At 36.7% G+C, this 18,251-nt stretch overlaps 1 protein-coding gene across 1 annotated transcript in view; it reads right to left on the reverse strand.

Annotated features, from left to right (window-relative positions):
• ARHGAP42 (Rho GTPase activating protein 42) overlaps positions 1 to 18,251 on the reverse strand; it is a 312,250-nt gene that overhangs the window by 133,749 nt on the left and 160,250 nt on the right. The window contains exon 4 of the mRNA XM_030829546.1: positions 3,910 to 3,981. Coding sequence (XP_030685406.1) covers positions 3,910 to 3,981 — 72 coding nt within the window. The remainder of the gene's footprint in view (positions 1 to 3,909; positions 3,982 to 18,251) is intronic.

An 18,251-nucleotide genomic window follows, 5' to 3' on the forward strand; every position in this document is an offset into this window, starting at 1 on the left:
GCTGACTGCAGTGGAAGATTCTACCCTTAATCAACAGCCCTGCCTTCCAGCTGGCTAATCAGCCCAAACATGCTTGTGGGAAATCTCCAAGGCAGAGGCTGAAAAGCAGCGGAGTGTCACTTGTAGAATTAACCCTATGCACCAAATAAGAAAATACCTAAGTAAACAGGGAGTAAAGTAATAGAAAAAAATAAGTACTTTCATGTATGTTTATTTCACAATGCCAAAAGAAAATTGATCTATACATATATTTCGGAAGAACATGCCTGTTTTTTTCGTTGTGTGTGTGTGTATGTTTTGTTTGTGTGTGTGTGTGTGTGTGTTTGTGTGTGTGTTTTGTCTGTGTGTATGTGTGTTTTTTGTTTTTTTTTTTTTTTTTGAGACGGAGTTTTGCTCTTGTTGCCCAGGCTATAGTGAAATGGCGTGATCTTGGCTCACTGCAACATCTGCCTCCTAGGTTCAAGCAATTCTCCTGCCTCAGCCTCCCAAGTAGCTGGGATTACAGGCATGCACCACCCCGCCTGGCTAATTTTGTATTCTTTTTAGTATAGGATGGGGTTTCTCCACGTTGGTCAGGACGCTGGTCTCGAACTCCCGAACTCAGGTGATCCACCTGCCTCAGCCTCCCAAAGTGCTAGGATTACAGGCATGAGCCACCACACCCGGCCAAACATGCCTGTTTTTAATTCACTATTCACTTTACTAAGCAAGAACTACTTGGCAGCTTAGAAACAATTTAGTACTAAATGCATCAGGCAGATAAAATACATAGAATCACCATCACCAAAAAACTAAATGCAATAATATTAATGCTCAAGACCGGCTTCATTTGATCACAAATTTAACCTTCCAGTGAATAGGCAAAGGCATAGTATACTGTTGGGTGTTCTCAGTTGATCTGTCCTGCAATTGAGATGTTTACAAAACAAAATAAAATGTTATTAAGACTCCTGCCACTGCAACTGTAAAATAACTTGAACCTCCAAATAAGAAAAAGATTTCCCAAACAGATGAAACTTACTCTTTTTGGGGGCTAGAAAACTTGGAATATGTGTACTAGGGAAAGAATTTCTCACAAAGCTCTAATTCAATTTTTTATAAAAACACCATTGATGAAGTGAAATATCGTTAAGTCAAGGATCTGAAATAAAATGGCTTCATCTGGGGAACATGCTGACTCTTTCCGATCAGCTCTGTGATTTGGTGCAAGTCACCCCATCATTTTCCTCATTTGTAAGCAGGTATAACACCAGTACCCACACCTCACAGTTTGCTGTGACTACTTAATTAGGTTACAGATTTTCACTGAAAGTCCCCGCCAATAAAAATTAGCTATTATTAATTTTGAAAAGACTCTCCTTGTGCTAGGATACCATGTTCTTGTCATTTCTTCTTTCTTTTGTTCCTTCCTTCTCAGCCTCCTTTCCTAACTTTCTTTCCCCAAACATCAAGTGTCGAGAGAGTTCTTTGGTTATAAACATCCTGGGTCCTCTTCAGGTCTCACTCTATTCTTTCTCAAAGGGATCTAATCTACTCCCATGATTTTAATAAACACCTAGAATAACACGGCATATGGATACATATGTAACAAACCTGCCCATTGTGCACATGTACCCTAAAACCTAAAGTATAATAATAAAAAATAAATAAATAAATAAACACCCAGAAGACAGAATGCCCGAATGTTTGTTTCTAATTCAGATCTGAATACACACCTGCTAACTCAACATCACATGGATGTCTCAGAGGAGCCTAAATTTCACTTATCATGACTAAAAACTCAACTTACCATCATTGCCATCAAACATAAATGTTGCCTATATCAGTAGGTGGTTCAACAACGACCCAGTTATGCAACCTGAAATCCAGAGGGACATTCCTGAAACCTTCTCCTACTACTAACTTCCCAGTATGTAACCCACTTCCTACTGTTGTCATTTCACTTCTAAAATAGCTTTCATACATCTCCTTGTCCCCACAGTTACTTTCACCCTCCTTATCTAAAGCCACTAACTGCCAGCCCCAAAACTGGTTTGCCCAGGTAGTCTGGCCTCCTATCCATGCATGATACGCATCTAGAATGACATTAAAAATACAAATACATCACTCTCCCGCTTACGTTTCTATTGCTTATCACTGCTCTTTGGCTAGGGAGTAAAATATTGTGAGTCATTTATAAAGCTGCACACGTGGCCTCTACCTCCAGGGTCCACTGTGCTCCAAACATACTGGACTTTCTTCCACTAAAATGCCAGGCTCTTCCCTCCCCGACCAAGAAAACCTTCATTCATTCCTATATTCCATTCCCTTTTCTGGAATATTTGTAAGTTTTTTTCCCTTCCCACCACTGTGTCCCCTTTTTCTTCCTCATGACATAGGTCTCTACCTAACACTTCTTGCAGAAGACATTTGTTGATTTCCTGGACAAGTTCAGATCCATTAATGATGCCCTTGCGAAGCACTCTGTACTTTTGCATCACAATCCCCAATACACTTGTAATTACTTCTATGTCTGTTTTTCATGAAAGATAATAGGGACATACACGCAGGAATCATCTCTGACTTGTTTATAGCTACATCCATTCATCTTATCAAACACCATGCATGCCATGTGTAAGCCAACCACGAGACTGATAAATATTCGCTGAATTAACTAACATAAAAATGGTTCGATTTTAGTCCTTCACTTGAAAATTGCTCACAATTGGTGGAGAAATGCACATAAAATTCTAATCAAGGCAAACTGTATTAACTTCTTATGGGAAATATGTGTAAAGGCCATTTAATGCTAAGAAAAGGAAACCAAATAGGTTCTGGAAGGGGAACATCTGCATGAGAAAGGCCTATATAAGGAAGGCTTGTTTCTGGTGCTGGGATATGAAGTCTGGCAAGACTTCAAAAAGTGAAGGCTAAGAAGTATTCCAGAGAGAGGGAGAAGTTTGGGCAAAGACATGATTAGTGTCAGGTATATACAGAGATGGGTGAACAGAAAACTGTGCCTGCTGGCGGGTAGCAAAGTTCAAAATTCCAAGTTGTGGAAAGCTTTCATTATCAAAATTAAACTGTCAAGCAGAACCACAGAAGGTTTCATCATTGGAAGAATGACGTAATTGAAGATGGTGAAAATTTGTTAATATGTTAGAAGGAGGGTGTGGAGATCATTTAGTAGGCTATTTCAAATATTTCAGACAGAGGTAAACAGGAAAGGAGTAGAAATAATTCTGCGTTAGAACGGACAGCACTGCTCGAATGGGGAAGGAATATGACATTGACTAAAAGGAAAACTCAAACAGGGTAAGAATGGGAGGGAAGGATGGGAGATGATTAGTTCTACTTTAGAAACCTTAAGTTTTATATGCTCCCATGATGTTGCACAAGTGGTTAAAATATGGCTCTAAGAATGAGGATGCAGGCAAATTTCAGATGATTAGAATGAGAACAAATTTAATTGGTCCATAGTCAATTAAACATTAACAAAAAGGGTTTGTGACAAACATTTCTAAATTTTTTCACAAACACATATTTTTATTTATAAAAAATGCAAAGAATATTAAAAGTTCTCATATAATCACTGCTTGAATTTTCAATGTGCCCTGTGACTAATTTTTATTTTATTTAGGAACAGAGCTCCTCATAATTTCACCCTGTCTTCAAAATAGTTAATTTCCTACAATTTTTGGGAGAGGAAGAACTCATTTATAACATGCTCTTTATCTACTCAGTAGAATAATAACATCTTTTATGTCTAAAAGAAGTCCAGTCTTTGTAATAGGCTCTATGCAAAAAGTTTTAAATGATGTACAAAATTTTTTAAAAGGTCATTCTAATTTCAAAAATGTTAACATCTGAAATTATGTCATCTTTAATTATCAGGAGAATAACTGAAGAATAATAAAATGTAACACTTACTTTTGCTGCACCTATCTGTTCTTTTCGAAATTTCTCAAGTGGTGCAATTAATACATCGTTAGCGTTTTGGATCTGAAATTAAAAATGCACATATATTAAATTTTGCATAATTTCATGCCAACAACATTGAAAAAATGGCTGCTTTATCCAATGTATCAAACAGACTGTTTTTGTTTTTGTTTGCATCTATAAAAATAACTTACATGTTATATACAGTTTTACTACTATATAATTAAGCTGTTTTCACATATTATTTCCCTTGATCCTAATAACAATGTGAAAAATATGAAAATAAGTACTTGTGGTGGTGAAATCTTAGTTTGAATACTTAAATTTCTTCTTCTAAGACTTAACTAAGAAACAGCACATTGGGTATTAAATTTACAAATACCTATAATTACACTGGTTTAATGTAGCCAGTTCAAGCATTATTTTAAAATTAAACCATATAAACGCTCTTCCATTTTGCCATTAGAATGGTAGAATTCTACAGCTGCAAAATTAGGCTTATTTTTTCCCTATTTAGTTAGATTCCTCATAATGAGGAATTGAGGTTTGCCTGGACATTCTCATGTTTCCAACCTGACTGAAATAGTATTTGATTTCATTTCAATTAAAACATATTTTAGCCCCAAATTCCACATTGAGATTTACTTAAACTCTAAAACAAATAAATCTTTTAATATTGATCTGTAAGACTACTACAATGGGAGTGCAAGATATGAAGACAAGCAACTGAATGCAAGCAGATAGAAATTTCTAAGGATACCATTATTCTGGAAGGGAATGTTGATTTAAAAAACAGCCTTTAGAAAGCATTAAAATAAAGAAGAGGCCCAGTTAACAAAATTTATAATTCGTTCTACCACTATGACAACTGAACATAATCTATTACATAATTAGCAAATACCAGGATAGAGAGAAAAACTCTTATTTTTAAAATATATTGTCCTACTTTAAAATAGGTTAAAGGGTATATAGGTGTTCCATGTGCTATTTTTCTAACCTTTTTGTAAGTTTGAAATTATATCAAAATATATGTATTTCAATAAAAGTATCACTTTCCTTATTTTCATCAAACTGGTTTATCTCTAGTCAAGTTTAATTTCTTAAAGTCCATAATCTAAAAATACACACAGATAATATACAAAAATAAAAACTAGAGTGTTGACACCACTATCCGTGATCCTGTTAATCCTCGGTTTGCAGAAAAATGAGAATGACAGATCTTGAAAAGAAGACCAAAATCCTATGCTGTGAAAGCATAGAAAGTAGATTAATACTCAAAAAATCTTGTCTCAGACAATGAGGGCCAACTGGAGATACCACTGGCATCCATCACCTAATCCCCATTTCTGAGCTCAAACAGACATACCTCCAGATAGACTGTGCAGGCATCCTACTGGGCAGAGATTATTGGAAACAGTAGTAAAATAGCTCACTGTTAATTCTCTCTCTAAAACCTCTTTGCCCTCATTAAAACCCCAGTTACATAAACACACACACACACACACACACACACACACACCCCTATCCAGATTGTACAGATGCGACACATAGCTGACTCCACCTTTAAAGTTAAGTTTGCATAAGGGGAAAGACAGTAACATAAGTACTTTAGCGTAGCATGGAGTAATAGCAACCATAAAGCCTACTATTTATTGAATGTTTACTTTATGCTGGAAATTGCAATAAAGTCCTTCACAAGCATGAGCTAATGTATTTAAAGCCAGCTAAATGGCTGGGAGAGAAATTCAAATCTGAAGTGATAAGGAACGAGGCCGGGTTTCTGTAGTATTGACAGATGCATAGCAGGAATTCCAGAGACAGTTCTGTGGAAGACACAAAAGGACCCAATGACAAATTGTGTAGAGGGAGAAAGAGAGAGGACTAAAGTTTTGGCCTCAGCCACTGGAACTTTGGTAACACATCAGAATTGTGGCAAATAAGGTAGGGAGTACGCTTGGTAGAAAAAGAATAAAGACAATGATTAATTTCACTTTGGTCCAATTACATCTGATGTCATGGAAACACTCAAAGAAATATCATGTCAGAAAATCCCATCTCACATTGGCAGAACTAATAAATATGAGTGGATGTTTTTTATTGGGAAGGAAAGGATTGTGAAAGGGAGTAGATGGGCTGATGTCATATACTAAGACCTTGGCACTCACATTCACATCCAGTGGTTTACATCTACCCCTTCTCTCGCTGTTACATACATAGGACCTCAGAATAAAGCAAAAGCCAGATGATATAACAAAACAGAATAATTAACAGCCACCCTGTGGGCTAAGTATAATTTCCTATCTCTATTTCTTCCACATTTCTTGGGTTATTTTTCCTTTGTTTTTGGGTTTGCTTAATTTTTTTTCCTTCTTCTCCCATTCTATTAATGTGAAACTGAAGGAAGAAGTAAAAAAGTGGCAAAGGTATTAAACAGAAAAAAATGAAGGGGGTGAAAATATCCAGCATGGTGATAAAGAACAACAGAAATGTTTTCTTGAGTGTTTCTAATGTGTCAAATACTACACTAAGGTCTTCACAATATAGAGATCAAAGTCAATATTTTATGGGTAATGAAGTCAAACATATAAAAAATGATCTGGAATGTATTAAAAACATGAATGTTAAAGTTAGACTCAGCTTCATTTGAATCTCAGTGCCAAAACTGACAACACACAGTGTTCTATCCCTGTACTTCTTAAGGTTTTTATAAAAATTAAAAGCAAAATAAAATATTTTGAAAGAAATCACTAGCATAGATTTGGCACATGGAAGGCTCTCAATAAATGTTAACTTCTTCAAAGAATTAATTGAATGTCTACTCTGTATTCATAACTGTCCTAAGCAGTCTTACAATTTCCCCCAAATGATTTAAAATGTAGTTATTCAAAGCTAGAAATTGAAATCCAGATTAATAACAGAACTTATCTAGAGGCCTAGCAGTAGTAGATAACCCTACATTTTTCCATAAACCATTATAACAAATGCCCGGTTCTACCTCTGAAATATGATACCACTTTTGTGTGCAGTCAGTGGCTGCTGTTCACAATATGTAAATTTAAATTCAAGAGATCAAAATGGAAAATGCCAGCACTCAAAGGGCACTAAGTGGATTTACGAACCAATTTGGCTGCTTGTAAGCCTCATCTTTATACATTCCCCCTGGGAATGCATGACTTTTATCCCTACACAGTGGTCACTCATATGGATTAAACTCTCCAATTCTGAAGTAATTCAAGTGCGAAGTCAAGAAGGTGTTAAAATTTTGGTAGGATTAAAAGAGTTAGTGTTGCTACTGCATAAGAAAGGAAAATGTCATATAAAGGGTAGAAAACCCTTATTTAAAATGTGAATTAGAGTACAACTATGGTGACAAACCTTGCAAGGTTAAAAAATAAATCTAGAGAAATGCAATTTTTGCTCACATGGAACTCTTTCATCCGGATTCACAAAACAGGCTTGATGAAATTCCTTCCAGAAGGGTAATACTGAGGGGGAAAAATCAAGTCAGAGTTCAGGAGATTGAGGATCCCATAATATCTGTGGAATGTGCAGCTTTGCGTGACCTTACTAAGATGCTTTAGAAAAACTACAAAATCAATTTTAATACTCTCCCTAAATACTGATAAGATAAATTATTGAAGATGCCTTATTATGGTAAATAAGAAACAACTTATAATTACTAGCCATTACCTAAACCTTGGTTTTAAACAACTTATTTTTATAGATAATTGGTTCACATTTAAAGTAAAAAACAATTACTGGCGATTTTACTTATTTTCAGTAGAAGAAAAGCAAATCTGATACTGGGTAATACTTTACAATACAGCATTACCATGCATTTTAACTGTGGGTAGGTTATTTAAGCCAGGGAATTAAGTTTCCTGTCACTTTCTTTTGCTATTTCAAGTGGTTCTAATAAATAGCCACAAGGGGGTGCACATAAATCATTCAAAAGTAGTGGCTAGAAATGTTTTTATGTGATTTGAAGAATGATTCTCCAAATACGTTTGGATTTCCTTTTTTTCCCCCACATAATCATGAATTATAATTTTCTATGGATCATGCATTTTCAAGTGCTATCTTATAGGAATTTTCAGTGCTTGCTTTTCACTGCTGATAATCTTGCCACACTTATTCATTAAAAAAAAGTAGCAATGGAATAAAATAAATCTGAAAGGTACGTGTCTTAACAATTTTATTCTTATATTTCTTCCCTTTCCAGGTTTTGATTAAAATCCAGCGATGTTGGTGCCAGTCACAGCTCATCACTAATTAATGACTATATGTCCCATTATCTTGCAACTCATTTGCTAACACATCAGAATGTCAGAAAAAATATAATTTCTTACCTCTCATTTTCAAAGCAATAAAACACTCAGTTTTGATGCAAAGATTTAGTTATATTCTCAAGTACTATTTAAAGCAATACTTCTGATATTCTAAAGCACTATTTAAAGCAATTGCTTAAGGCTATAATAGGCTACGCTATTTACAACAAAAAACATAAATGGTACAGTTCATTGCAAAAATAATTTCCTGTTGAGATGTCAATATAAACAATCAATACAAAGTGGAAAGACCACAAAGGTATGTAATAATAAGCGAAACGATCATAAACAATGCAGAAGCTATCTACACAGTCTTCGATGTTAAATAATGGGTTATTTTCCCATTCATATTTGCAACTGAATCACATCACAGCTGAAAATCACATCACAGTTCGAATTTGTGATTGATTACAAGCATGCATCTCTCCTCTGCCTTGTCCCAAACTGTATCTAGTTCCTCCTTCCTCAACAGCTTCTTAAGAAGAAGCTCTGGCAAGGGGTGGGGAACTGGGGTGCTAGCCTGGGGTTCACTCCCTGGTACTGGCCAATTTAACTCTCTATAGCTATGTAATATAGGCATTCTTCTCTAGGTCAGCAAATCCACAGCACCACTAAACTAGATCTCAATGGCCAAAACTCACATGAGGTATAGAGGATGGATACACGAGCACGTCTTGCATTAATAAGTAATCAGAAGTCAAGGACTGAATACATTTTACTTCATACCCTTTAATGTGAGCAAATGACTGAAAAAAACATATTGCCATCTAAAAACAAGTGCTATGTAAGGCTATCTGGACACTAGTCATTCAGTTAATTCTGACTTGAACGTCACTTGCTACTTCAGCATTTGAATGTTTTGGATCTACTTAGTGACAGAGTTCCACTAGGAATCCCACCCCACTGGACCTCATCAGTTAGATCTAACTCTTACTTGAATTTAATGTAACTTTCATCTTTCTCCATTTTTATCAGCAATAATACTTTTCCTATGGAAATATATTGGGAAAATTAATTTAAATTTCTGGAGAACTGTGCTATATGAATACCCTCTTCTTTTTCAGAAGATAAATAGAAGCAATACACTCTCAGGAGAATACTCCCATTCATTTTTAATTAATTGGCCTAACCATGACAACTATGCAATCTTGATCGAGATACTCAAACTAAGTTTTCTTTTCTGTATAATAAAGATGATACTATGTCCTTATCTCATGACCTGCTTATAAAGGTTAAATTTTTTACTTTATTTTTATGATCATAAAAATTTATTAATAAAGCATTAATTACCTCCTATTAAATTCTTTCTTTTGAGTAGGCCAACTGCAGTGCTGTAGATTTGTTTTTCTATGCATTAGGAAGCTGCTATTGGAGTTTTAGTATAAAAGTGAAATCTCACTAGCACATACTTAATGTCAAAGCTTATTAACTGTAGAAGAGTAGTTAATAGGGGTAAAATGGCAAGCAATCCTTTCTACTTCTAGAGTTTATAACTACTGCTGAATATATAAATCAAATTAAAGTTTGCTATTTTTTAAATAAAACCATCTATACTCCTAGGTGGAGGAATGGAAAGCCATTCAACCAAGAAGGAACCGACCATTTTCAGAAAATCTAGCAGAGAAAGTGGGAGAGGAGAGTAGATTGTAAAATTTCATATAATCCACTGTGATGTAATTAACATCATAACTCTAGGTGGTAACAAATGAAACTATTTGTGTACTAAGTTATTTGAACCACAAAGGTAGGTTATTTATTGTATCCTTCATGTTGTTCTTAAACTACTTTTGTTTTATTCCTTTCTACCCAGCAATCTCTAATGGGGGATTAAAGTAAGAATACTTTTTAAACATGTAAGCATTGTGGAAACATTTTCAAATACCAGACATAACCATAACATATTGCCTCCCCACTTATCTACTTATTACTAGCCTGATTACTGCTTTTTCATTTATAACCCTTTAATATTGGAGGCTAAAAACAGTCAGAAAACAAAGTCAAACTTCCTTTCAACTATAAATATTAATATATGTGAAAGGTCAAATTAGAATTGAAATCTTAAAAGCTGCTTAAAATAATTACTCCGGCCGGGCGTGGTGGCTCACGCTTGTAATCCCAGCACTTTGGGAGGCCGAGGCGGGCGGATCACGAGGTCAGGAGATCGAGACCACGGTGAAACCCCGTCTCTACTAAAAATACAAAAAATTAGCCGGGCGTGGTAGCGGGCGCCTGTAGTCCCAGCTACTCGGAGAGGCTGAGGCAGGAGAATGGCGTGAACCCGGGAGGCGGAGCTTGCAGTGAGCCGAGATTGCGCCACTGCACTCCAGCCTGGGCGACAGAGCGAGACTCCGTCTCAAAAAAAAAATAATAATAATAATTACTCCAAACGACCTGCATATATATTCACTTAAAAAAAATACTTTTTTGATTTTAACCAAAAGGTATGCATTTAAGAAAGCAATTTTATAGAATTTTTTAAAAGACTATATTAACTCAAAGGACACACAGGGAAGATATTTAAGTTATGTCATTCAGAACCTGTATTCTCAAAGGGAGGTTTAAGATACATTGCGCCCTGACGTTGTTTCATTCCAACAGGTTAAATACTCACTCCTGCATTTGATTGGGTAAAAATGTTCTTCAGGGATACTGGTAAGGTTACTTCAGCCAGTCCTCTACCTTTGCACATTCTAAGGAAACATCAGGGTCTGCTGAACTTTGTACCTCTCGTGGCACAACTAGACCACTCCAGTGACGTTCCTATGTTTGTTAATACTATAGAAGATGGCCAAAAATATTCCTATAACACAGTTGCCCCATTTATGTCAATATCCTCATGTTCATGAAAATATACCTCCTCCCATTCTCCCCCCTCAAAAATCAGGGATACTGTACATCCCAAGCTGAGCTAATTAGGGCCTCGAGAATATTTCTTTTTACATGTTCTAACCCCTAACTTAGAGTGGGGGAAAGTGGCTTTGTGTATGGGAGCAAGGGGAGGGAGCTTCAGCAAAGTGATAATTTATATCACTCCCTTCCTCCCACTTAGTGCTATTTCTTCTTGCTAATTTTGCTCTATCCTTCTTGGTATTCCCCACTAAGTATCTTTGGGTTGAAAAAATAAAATCATTCATCTGTTATAAACTATTCATTTGTGAATTTAAGCAAACTTCTGATAGCCTTTGCAAGTTTAAAAGCAAATAAAATTCATTAAATAAATTCCCAGAGTCATATTTTATAGCAATTGCATTTTAGTAGCTGAATGTTAATATAATTTAATCATAATTGTTCAGTATTTAGATAATAGCAGATTGCTAAAAGTTTAAGAAAAATAGAAGATATCCCAATGTATATGCAATTTCTTAGATTACTTATTGTAGTTGTGCATTAATGGGGGAGAATGGGAATAAAGAGGAGGACAGGAAAGAAGAGGGAAAGAAGGAAGGAATTATGCAGGATACAGATGTACATAAACAAAGCAGAGAATGATCTAAATAATACAGGGAGAAATTAAGAAAAATTAGGTCTGGGTCCAGTGGTGTGTTAAAGCAGGCTCATAGTGGCTCACAGAACCTTTGTGCTCATCTCTTCCCAACCTGCATTGGGTAAGTGACCTTGTGTTGAAATCAGCCAAGGTGGGAGGATTTACTCCGTGAAAATCAGCAAGCACTACCAGTCAGATTTCTCACACATACATAGTCACACGTATGCACGCATGTGCATACAACATGCACCTGAGTGCCAGTGGTTAACTTTTTACCAACATACCACTGCCTGGAGCCAAATATGTAATTACGCATTGCTTAACAATGGGCATGTGTTCTGAGAAATGAATCGTTAGGCGATTTTTGTCATTGTGCAAACATTGTATACATGGAATACCTTCTGAAGAACACACCTGAGACTGTTTTATGGTCAACCTCATTATAAGTAGAAGTATACACTCTAAAATAATGATCAAAAGTATAGTAACACATTAGCCAATAACAAAGGTGTTCATTATCATGATCAAGTGCTATGTATTACACACAATTCTATGTGCTATACTTCTATAGATGGGCAGCACAGATTTGTTTGCACTGGCATCACCAGAAAACACGTAATGTACTGCACTATGATGTTAAGACAGCTATGATGTCATTAGGCGATAGGAATTGTTTAGCTCCATTATAATCTTATGGGATCAATATCATGTATGTGACTCATTGCTGACTGAAATGTTATGAATACATGACTAAATATAAATGGCATGCACCATGAATGCTGTTGCTCTTGTTAGCAAATAATGTTTATAGCTAACATTTTGTGATCATTCATTTGGTGTTCAGGTTCATCCCTAGAATCTTTCACAGCCTAGCGTCATAGAAAGCTACTATCTCCTGGCCGGGTGCGGTGGCTCACACCTGTAATCCCAGCACTTCCGGAGGCCGAGGTGGGTGGATCACCTGAGGTCAGGAGTTCGAGACCAGCCTGGCAAACATGGTAAAACCCTGTCTCTACTAACAATACAAAAATTAGCCATGCATGGTGGCACATGTCTGTAATCCAAGCTACTTGGGAGACTGAGGCACAAGAATCATTTGAACCTGGGTGGCAGAGGTTACAGTGAGCTGAGATCCTGCCACTGCACTCAAGCCTGGGTGACAGAGCGAGACTCCATCTTAAAAAAAAAAAAAAAAAAAAAAAAAGAAAGAAAGAAAGAAAAGAAAAAAGAAAAAAAAAAAGAAAACTACTATCTCCCAGATAGACTTGTGAAGCTAAAACTGTCACCAGTGCTACAGTAGAAGTTTGTGCCCGTGTTGTTTGGGAAGCTCAGAAACCGGAAAGCCTTACATGTGTAAAATTAGGTTCAAGTGTAAAGAAGTACAAATGAATTTAATCTTTTCAATATTGGAAAAGACATATTTAATTGGAAATGTTATAGGTTAACAGATACATGTTTAAAAGAGATGCTTTAATAACTAGATAAAAGAGATCTTGTATAGTTAGCACTCTTTACCACTATTTGTTGTTTAATATAGGTGTTTTTTGAATAGATACATAACACATAACAGCCACATTATGACCACGACACAGTATATACGGTCAACAAGACTGCATATACTACAGAGGTCCCATAAGATTATAATGGGGCTGAAGAATTCCTGTCACCTAGTGATGTCATAGCTGTTGTGACATTGTAGTACAACACATTACCTTTTCTGTGTTTAATATGTTTAGATACACAAATGCTCACCATTGTGTTACAATTGCTTACAGTATTCAGTATAGTAATATCCTGTATAGATCTGCAGCCTAGGAGCCTTAAGTTACAGTGGAACCATGTAGCCTACGTATTATTTTCATATTTTCTCATTTCTAAATCTTCAAAAGTAGTTATTTTCCCTATTAAAATCTTTTTTGAAAAGTGATACGCACTGTCTGTTGCATCCCCAAACACGGTTTCAGTGTTGTGCTGATGCCATGTTTATGTGTGTGATAAAAAGTCAACTTGAGTAGAATAATGATGATTGTTCTTGGCTTATGAAATGCTTACTTGAAATAATATAATGATGAGGTAAGGATCAGCACGGCTACAGGAAGGTTAAGAAGAGATCATTAAAGGAGGAGCATTTCTCACACATAATTCTACCCAATTAAAGTTTGAGAAATGAGAACAAAGGGATATTCCTTCAGAAACGTAAGCATCATAATATTACCTTTTCCTAGTTCACTTTCCCTGGAACAACACTTACTTGGGATGTTTATGTCACATGCTATCTCGATATAAATAAACACAGGAAACATGGTAATTGGAACTTGTACAGCTAAGAAAAAACAGCACCAGAAGCTAATACACACACACAGTATATCTTTACTATAAACTAGCCCCTTAGTGTCTGTTTGGATGTGAACATTTTAAGGATCTCTGAGAGTTAGGGGGAAGAGAAAATAATCTTTTTAAATAAATAATTCCTTGATTGAATAAGCCAGCAAATTTAATCACAGTGTTGTTAAAACTAAAACCAAAAAAAAAAAAATTAACTAAAAGAGAAAACTTTAGAGCTTTAACATGGAATACAAAGTCTAGGAATACCCAAAAGTTATCTACGTCCTACAATTTAGCAAACAAGAGATATGATTTATTTTGCAAAGATTTTCTTTTAAACTTTCCCAGGCGTTTGAGCATAGGCTCTTAGTCATAGCTAAGAATTACTTCCCAAATAAGTTCCATATGTTATAACTCTCGGCCCTGGTCTTTTCCAAATCCAGATCTGGTCGTAAACTATGGGCCAGTTTTCCACACTGTACAGCTGTCAAAAGCCTTTCTTACCCAAGGAAGTAAAGAGCCTCTTTCAGCCCTTAATGTGAGGTCTTACATCATGTGAAGAATGAGTGATATGTCAATACTAGAGAAATTCTCTTTAAAACATATGACAAACAACATTAAAAAAATTACACTTTTCCTTATCTGTGAAAAGTATGTTCCAACAGAAAATACAATCATTTAATAAATCATTAACATCTGACCTCTTTTGGTCTTACCCTTAGGCCATGGCTTGAATTACTTTCAGTTCATAGAACTGGCTATGAGGTTGTTTAAGATTCTTCCCCAGAAAATGAAGCTTGAAAACTACTTTTCTTCCAGACAGCTTGAGACATTTGAGACATTCAGACTCTCCTGCACTTATCATGATGTGTACAATCAGATAATAAGGCAAAGCAGCAAGGCTATGCCACGTGCCACCGGAACGATCCTATATAATTATGAAAAACTGCTCGCTTCTCTTTCTTTTTCCTCCTAAAAAATTAAGAGATATCTACTACATTTAGTGAGAAAGAAAAGTTACATTTTGGGAGGCCAAGGTGGGCAGATCACTTGAGGCCAGAAGTTCAAGATCAGCCTGGCCATCATGGTAAAACCCTGTTCTACTAAAAATAAAAATAAAATAGTCAGGTGTGGTGGTGCACACCTGTAATCCCAGCTACTCGGGAGCCTGAGGCAGGAGAATCGCTTGAACCTGGGAGATGGAGGTTGCAGTGAGCCGAGATTGCGCCACTGCACTATAGCCTGGGTGACAGAACAAGACTCCACCTCAAGAAAAAAAAAAAGAAAAGTTAGCTCCTTAGATGCCCAGTTTACATGAGCAGGAAGACAGTTGCTGGTTGTAAAACTCTCCTTTTTATCTCCATGTTAACCCGCTCCCCAAACACAGAATCGTAACAACAAAACACAGTGTTGATAATCACATCCTGTTTGTAACTTTCTGCTTTTAGTAGTGTTCTAACACATTCAAGTATATTACTAGTTAAGGAATATTTTAATTAATCTAAATTACTAATCTGAAAATGTTGGAGGGAAAAATGCATGTTCTCGGATAATTCAGGAATACAGTAAAATTGAAATGTATGTTACAACCATCAAAATTAAAACAGCTTTGCATACTAACATAAAGATACAAAGCTAATGACATCAGTGTACCTTACCCCAAAGCTTCCCAATCCCTGCTTCATATGTCATCATGAGAGCACCTAGGTGTTATCTTAACAGCCTTTTGACTCAGGTGACCTTTCAAGAATTATTTTGCAGAGTAAAAGGAGCAAAGACAGACTCAACCAACCTAATCTTACATTTCAAGATAAGAAAACACTCTATACTCCATCCATGGGTCAATTAATGCATTTTCATGCTTCAAATATCAGGTGAAGTGAAAGCTTAATAATGCTTTCTCCAACCCAGATATTTCTGCCAAGCTCCTTATCTATAAACTGTCCCACTCCCACAGACACCTCAAAAACACACCCTCAATGCAGGTCCCAGGCTTCTCCACTCCACAGATTTATCTCCTCTCAGTGAATGGCACTATATTCAGCCAACTGTCCAGTCATCCTAGACCAAGGCCTCTCCTTCATCTTCTGCACCCAATCCAGGGTCTCCCCGCCGCCTTAGCTTGTCTCCAGTCACATCTCTCCAGGTTAAATTAGCAATTACACAACTCTCAGCCCTGCGTTTCACGACCCACCTGTATTTAACGTTCCACACAGCTGCCAGAATGTTCTCTTTAAATGGACAGTATTTCACTCCCCAGCGTTTATCTTCTCTCCATAACCTTCAATACAGAATGACTTCCTTTAGCCCAGTATCCAAGGGCCCTTAAAGAAAAGCCATCTCCTTACCTCCTAAAAACCTTTTTTGCTGCCTTTCCCACACGAGAAAGCCTTGATTTCTACCATGCACACGGCAGATGCACTTGGCAGTCCTAACTTAAGCACACCTTGAGAATAAGCCTGTATGGCAGATGCCCCGAATGTGTGTTCAGAGTTCCAAACTAAGGAATTGAGAGTGGCCAACTGGAGATTCATTACTTATCTATGTGGAACATCTGAACCCTCAGCCCGTCCAGTGGAACACAGGCCATTCAGGGGATCGAGGCCTTTGCCTTGGGTTAAATAAAAATTGCCAGGTGGAGGTTGTTAGTGGGAGGGTGCTAAGTGAAAATACTATGTAACCTGTATGCTTTTTACAAGTGGGTTGGTGGTTCTTCTGTTCCATCCCTCTGTCGCTGGACCACTCTGTATGTAAGTTTCCCAGTGATAAAGCCCTGTGTTTTGTGTGCTGGCTCTGGGTCTCTTCCTCAGCTGCTTGAACCTGGTGTCATCCTATTGAAGTTAACAGGGGTCTGGCATGCCACCATGTAAACATGACTTAATAAATTCTAGCTTCCCCTGGACCTCTTCAATCCTTCTCTCTGTTCCACTTGTTCCCTATCTGAACACCTCTTACTCATTCTTTAAACCTCAGCTCAAGCTTCACCTCCTTGCTGAGCCTTCCCTAATATTCCCAGGTTAAGTCTCGAGGCCCTTGTTCAAACTCTCACAGGATACTGATCATATGACTATCCCAGCAGACACCAGTACTCTGCAGACCACAGTGTGCACAATGTCTTCCCATCCAGATTATGAGTATTTTTGAGAATATGCTTATGTCTCCAGCTTTTATGTTTGTATCCCCCAAAGATGAGAGCAGTATCTGAGGCATATAGTTATTAGCCAACAAATGTTTATTGATATAAGCTTATTGTTTGGAAGTGGGGGTAGGGTAGTAGGTGGAGAAAGAATATGGAAGACAGGAAGTTAGAGAGTGGAAAATGCCAAAGTCAAACTTAAATTATAAAGATGGACAATGTCAGACTTTACATTCCTACAAACTAAACATCATTTTCCTATTCATATATCAGTTTCAGTCTCAAACAATGGTCTATCCATGCATACACTAGTTGAGTGTGAGGTGTTCTGATGAACCATTGAGGAAGAAAAATCAGAAATGCATGGATTCAGTATGAAGATACCCTTTGTCTCTTTTGGAGAAAGAGAAGATTTTAACAGATAGCAAATGAAGACCACCTTCTACTTAAGCATGCCAAGTTACAGGTTTTTATCACATACCAAAAAAAAGAGGTTAATTACCTCATTAAATTTTTACTTCTATTTCCAAAAGGTGAATGGATGAGATTAACTTCTGGAACTTTGTTTCTTTGTAAACTCTAGTTACCATTTTGGAAATCAATCTTGAAGAAGCACTAGGGATAGAGCAGGGAGAATAGGCCTGCTAAATGCTATTTGGCAAAATAACCTATCCCTAGCCATTTATTAGAAATAAATAAGCAATGGCCTGCTGTCTTATCACTGGATGAGGCCTTGTTAGCCTCTGCCAAAAACTCAATTAGGCTGATAAACAATCTTGGAAGAATGAAGGGTCAAAAACACAGCTTCTTGTCATCTTTGAGCTTACTAACCAGGGAACATATTATCTACGTTACTAAGGTACAAAATTACATTACTGAATTACAATGAGGACAACCGGGCAAAAAGGTGAAAACAAGGGCAAGCCTATGTAATGCTGTGAAGTGCATAAAACCTGTTTTCAAAAGCTTCTATCTCTTCAGCTACCCCTAGGTAGGTTTTCTTTAGCCTTTATTCGAGTGTGTTTATTTTATCTCTGAGTAGGCTTTGTCTGGCCTTTAT

This window comes from Nomascus leucogenys, chromosome 15 (assembly GCF_006542625.1).
Source record: "Nomascus leucogenys isolate Asia chromosome 15, Asia_NLE_v1, whole genome shotgun sequence".
Lineage (NCBI taxonomy): Eukaryota > Metazoa > Chordata > Mammalia > Primates > Hylobatidae > Nomascus > Nomascus leucogenys.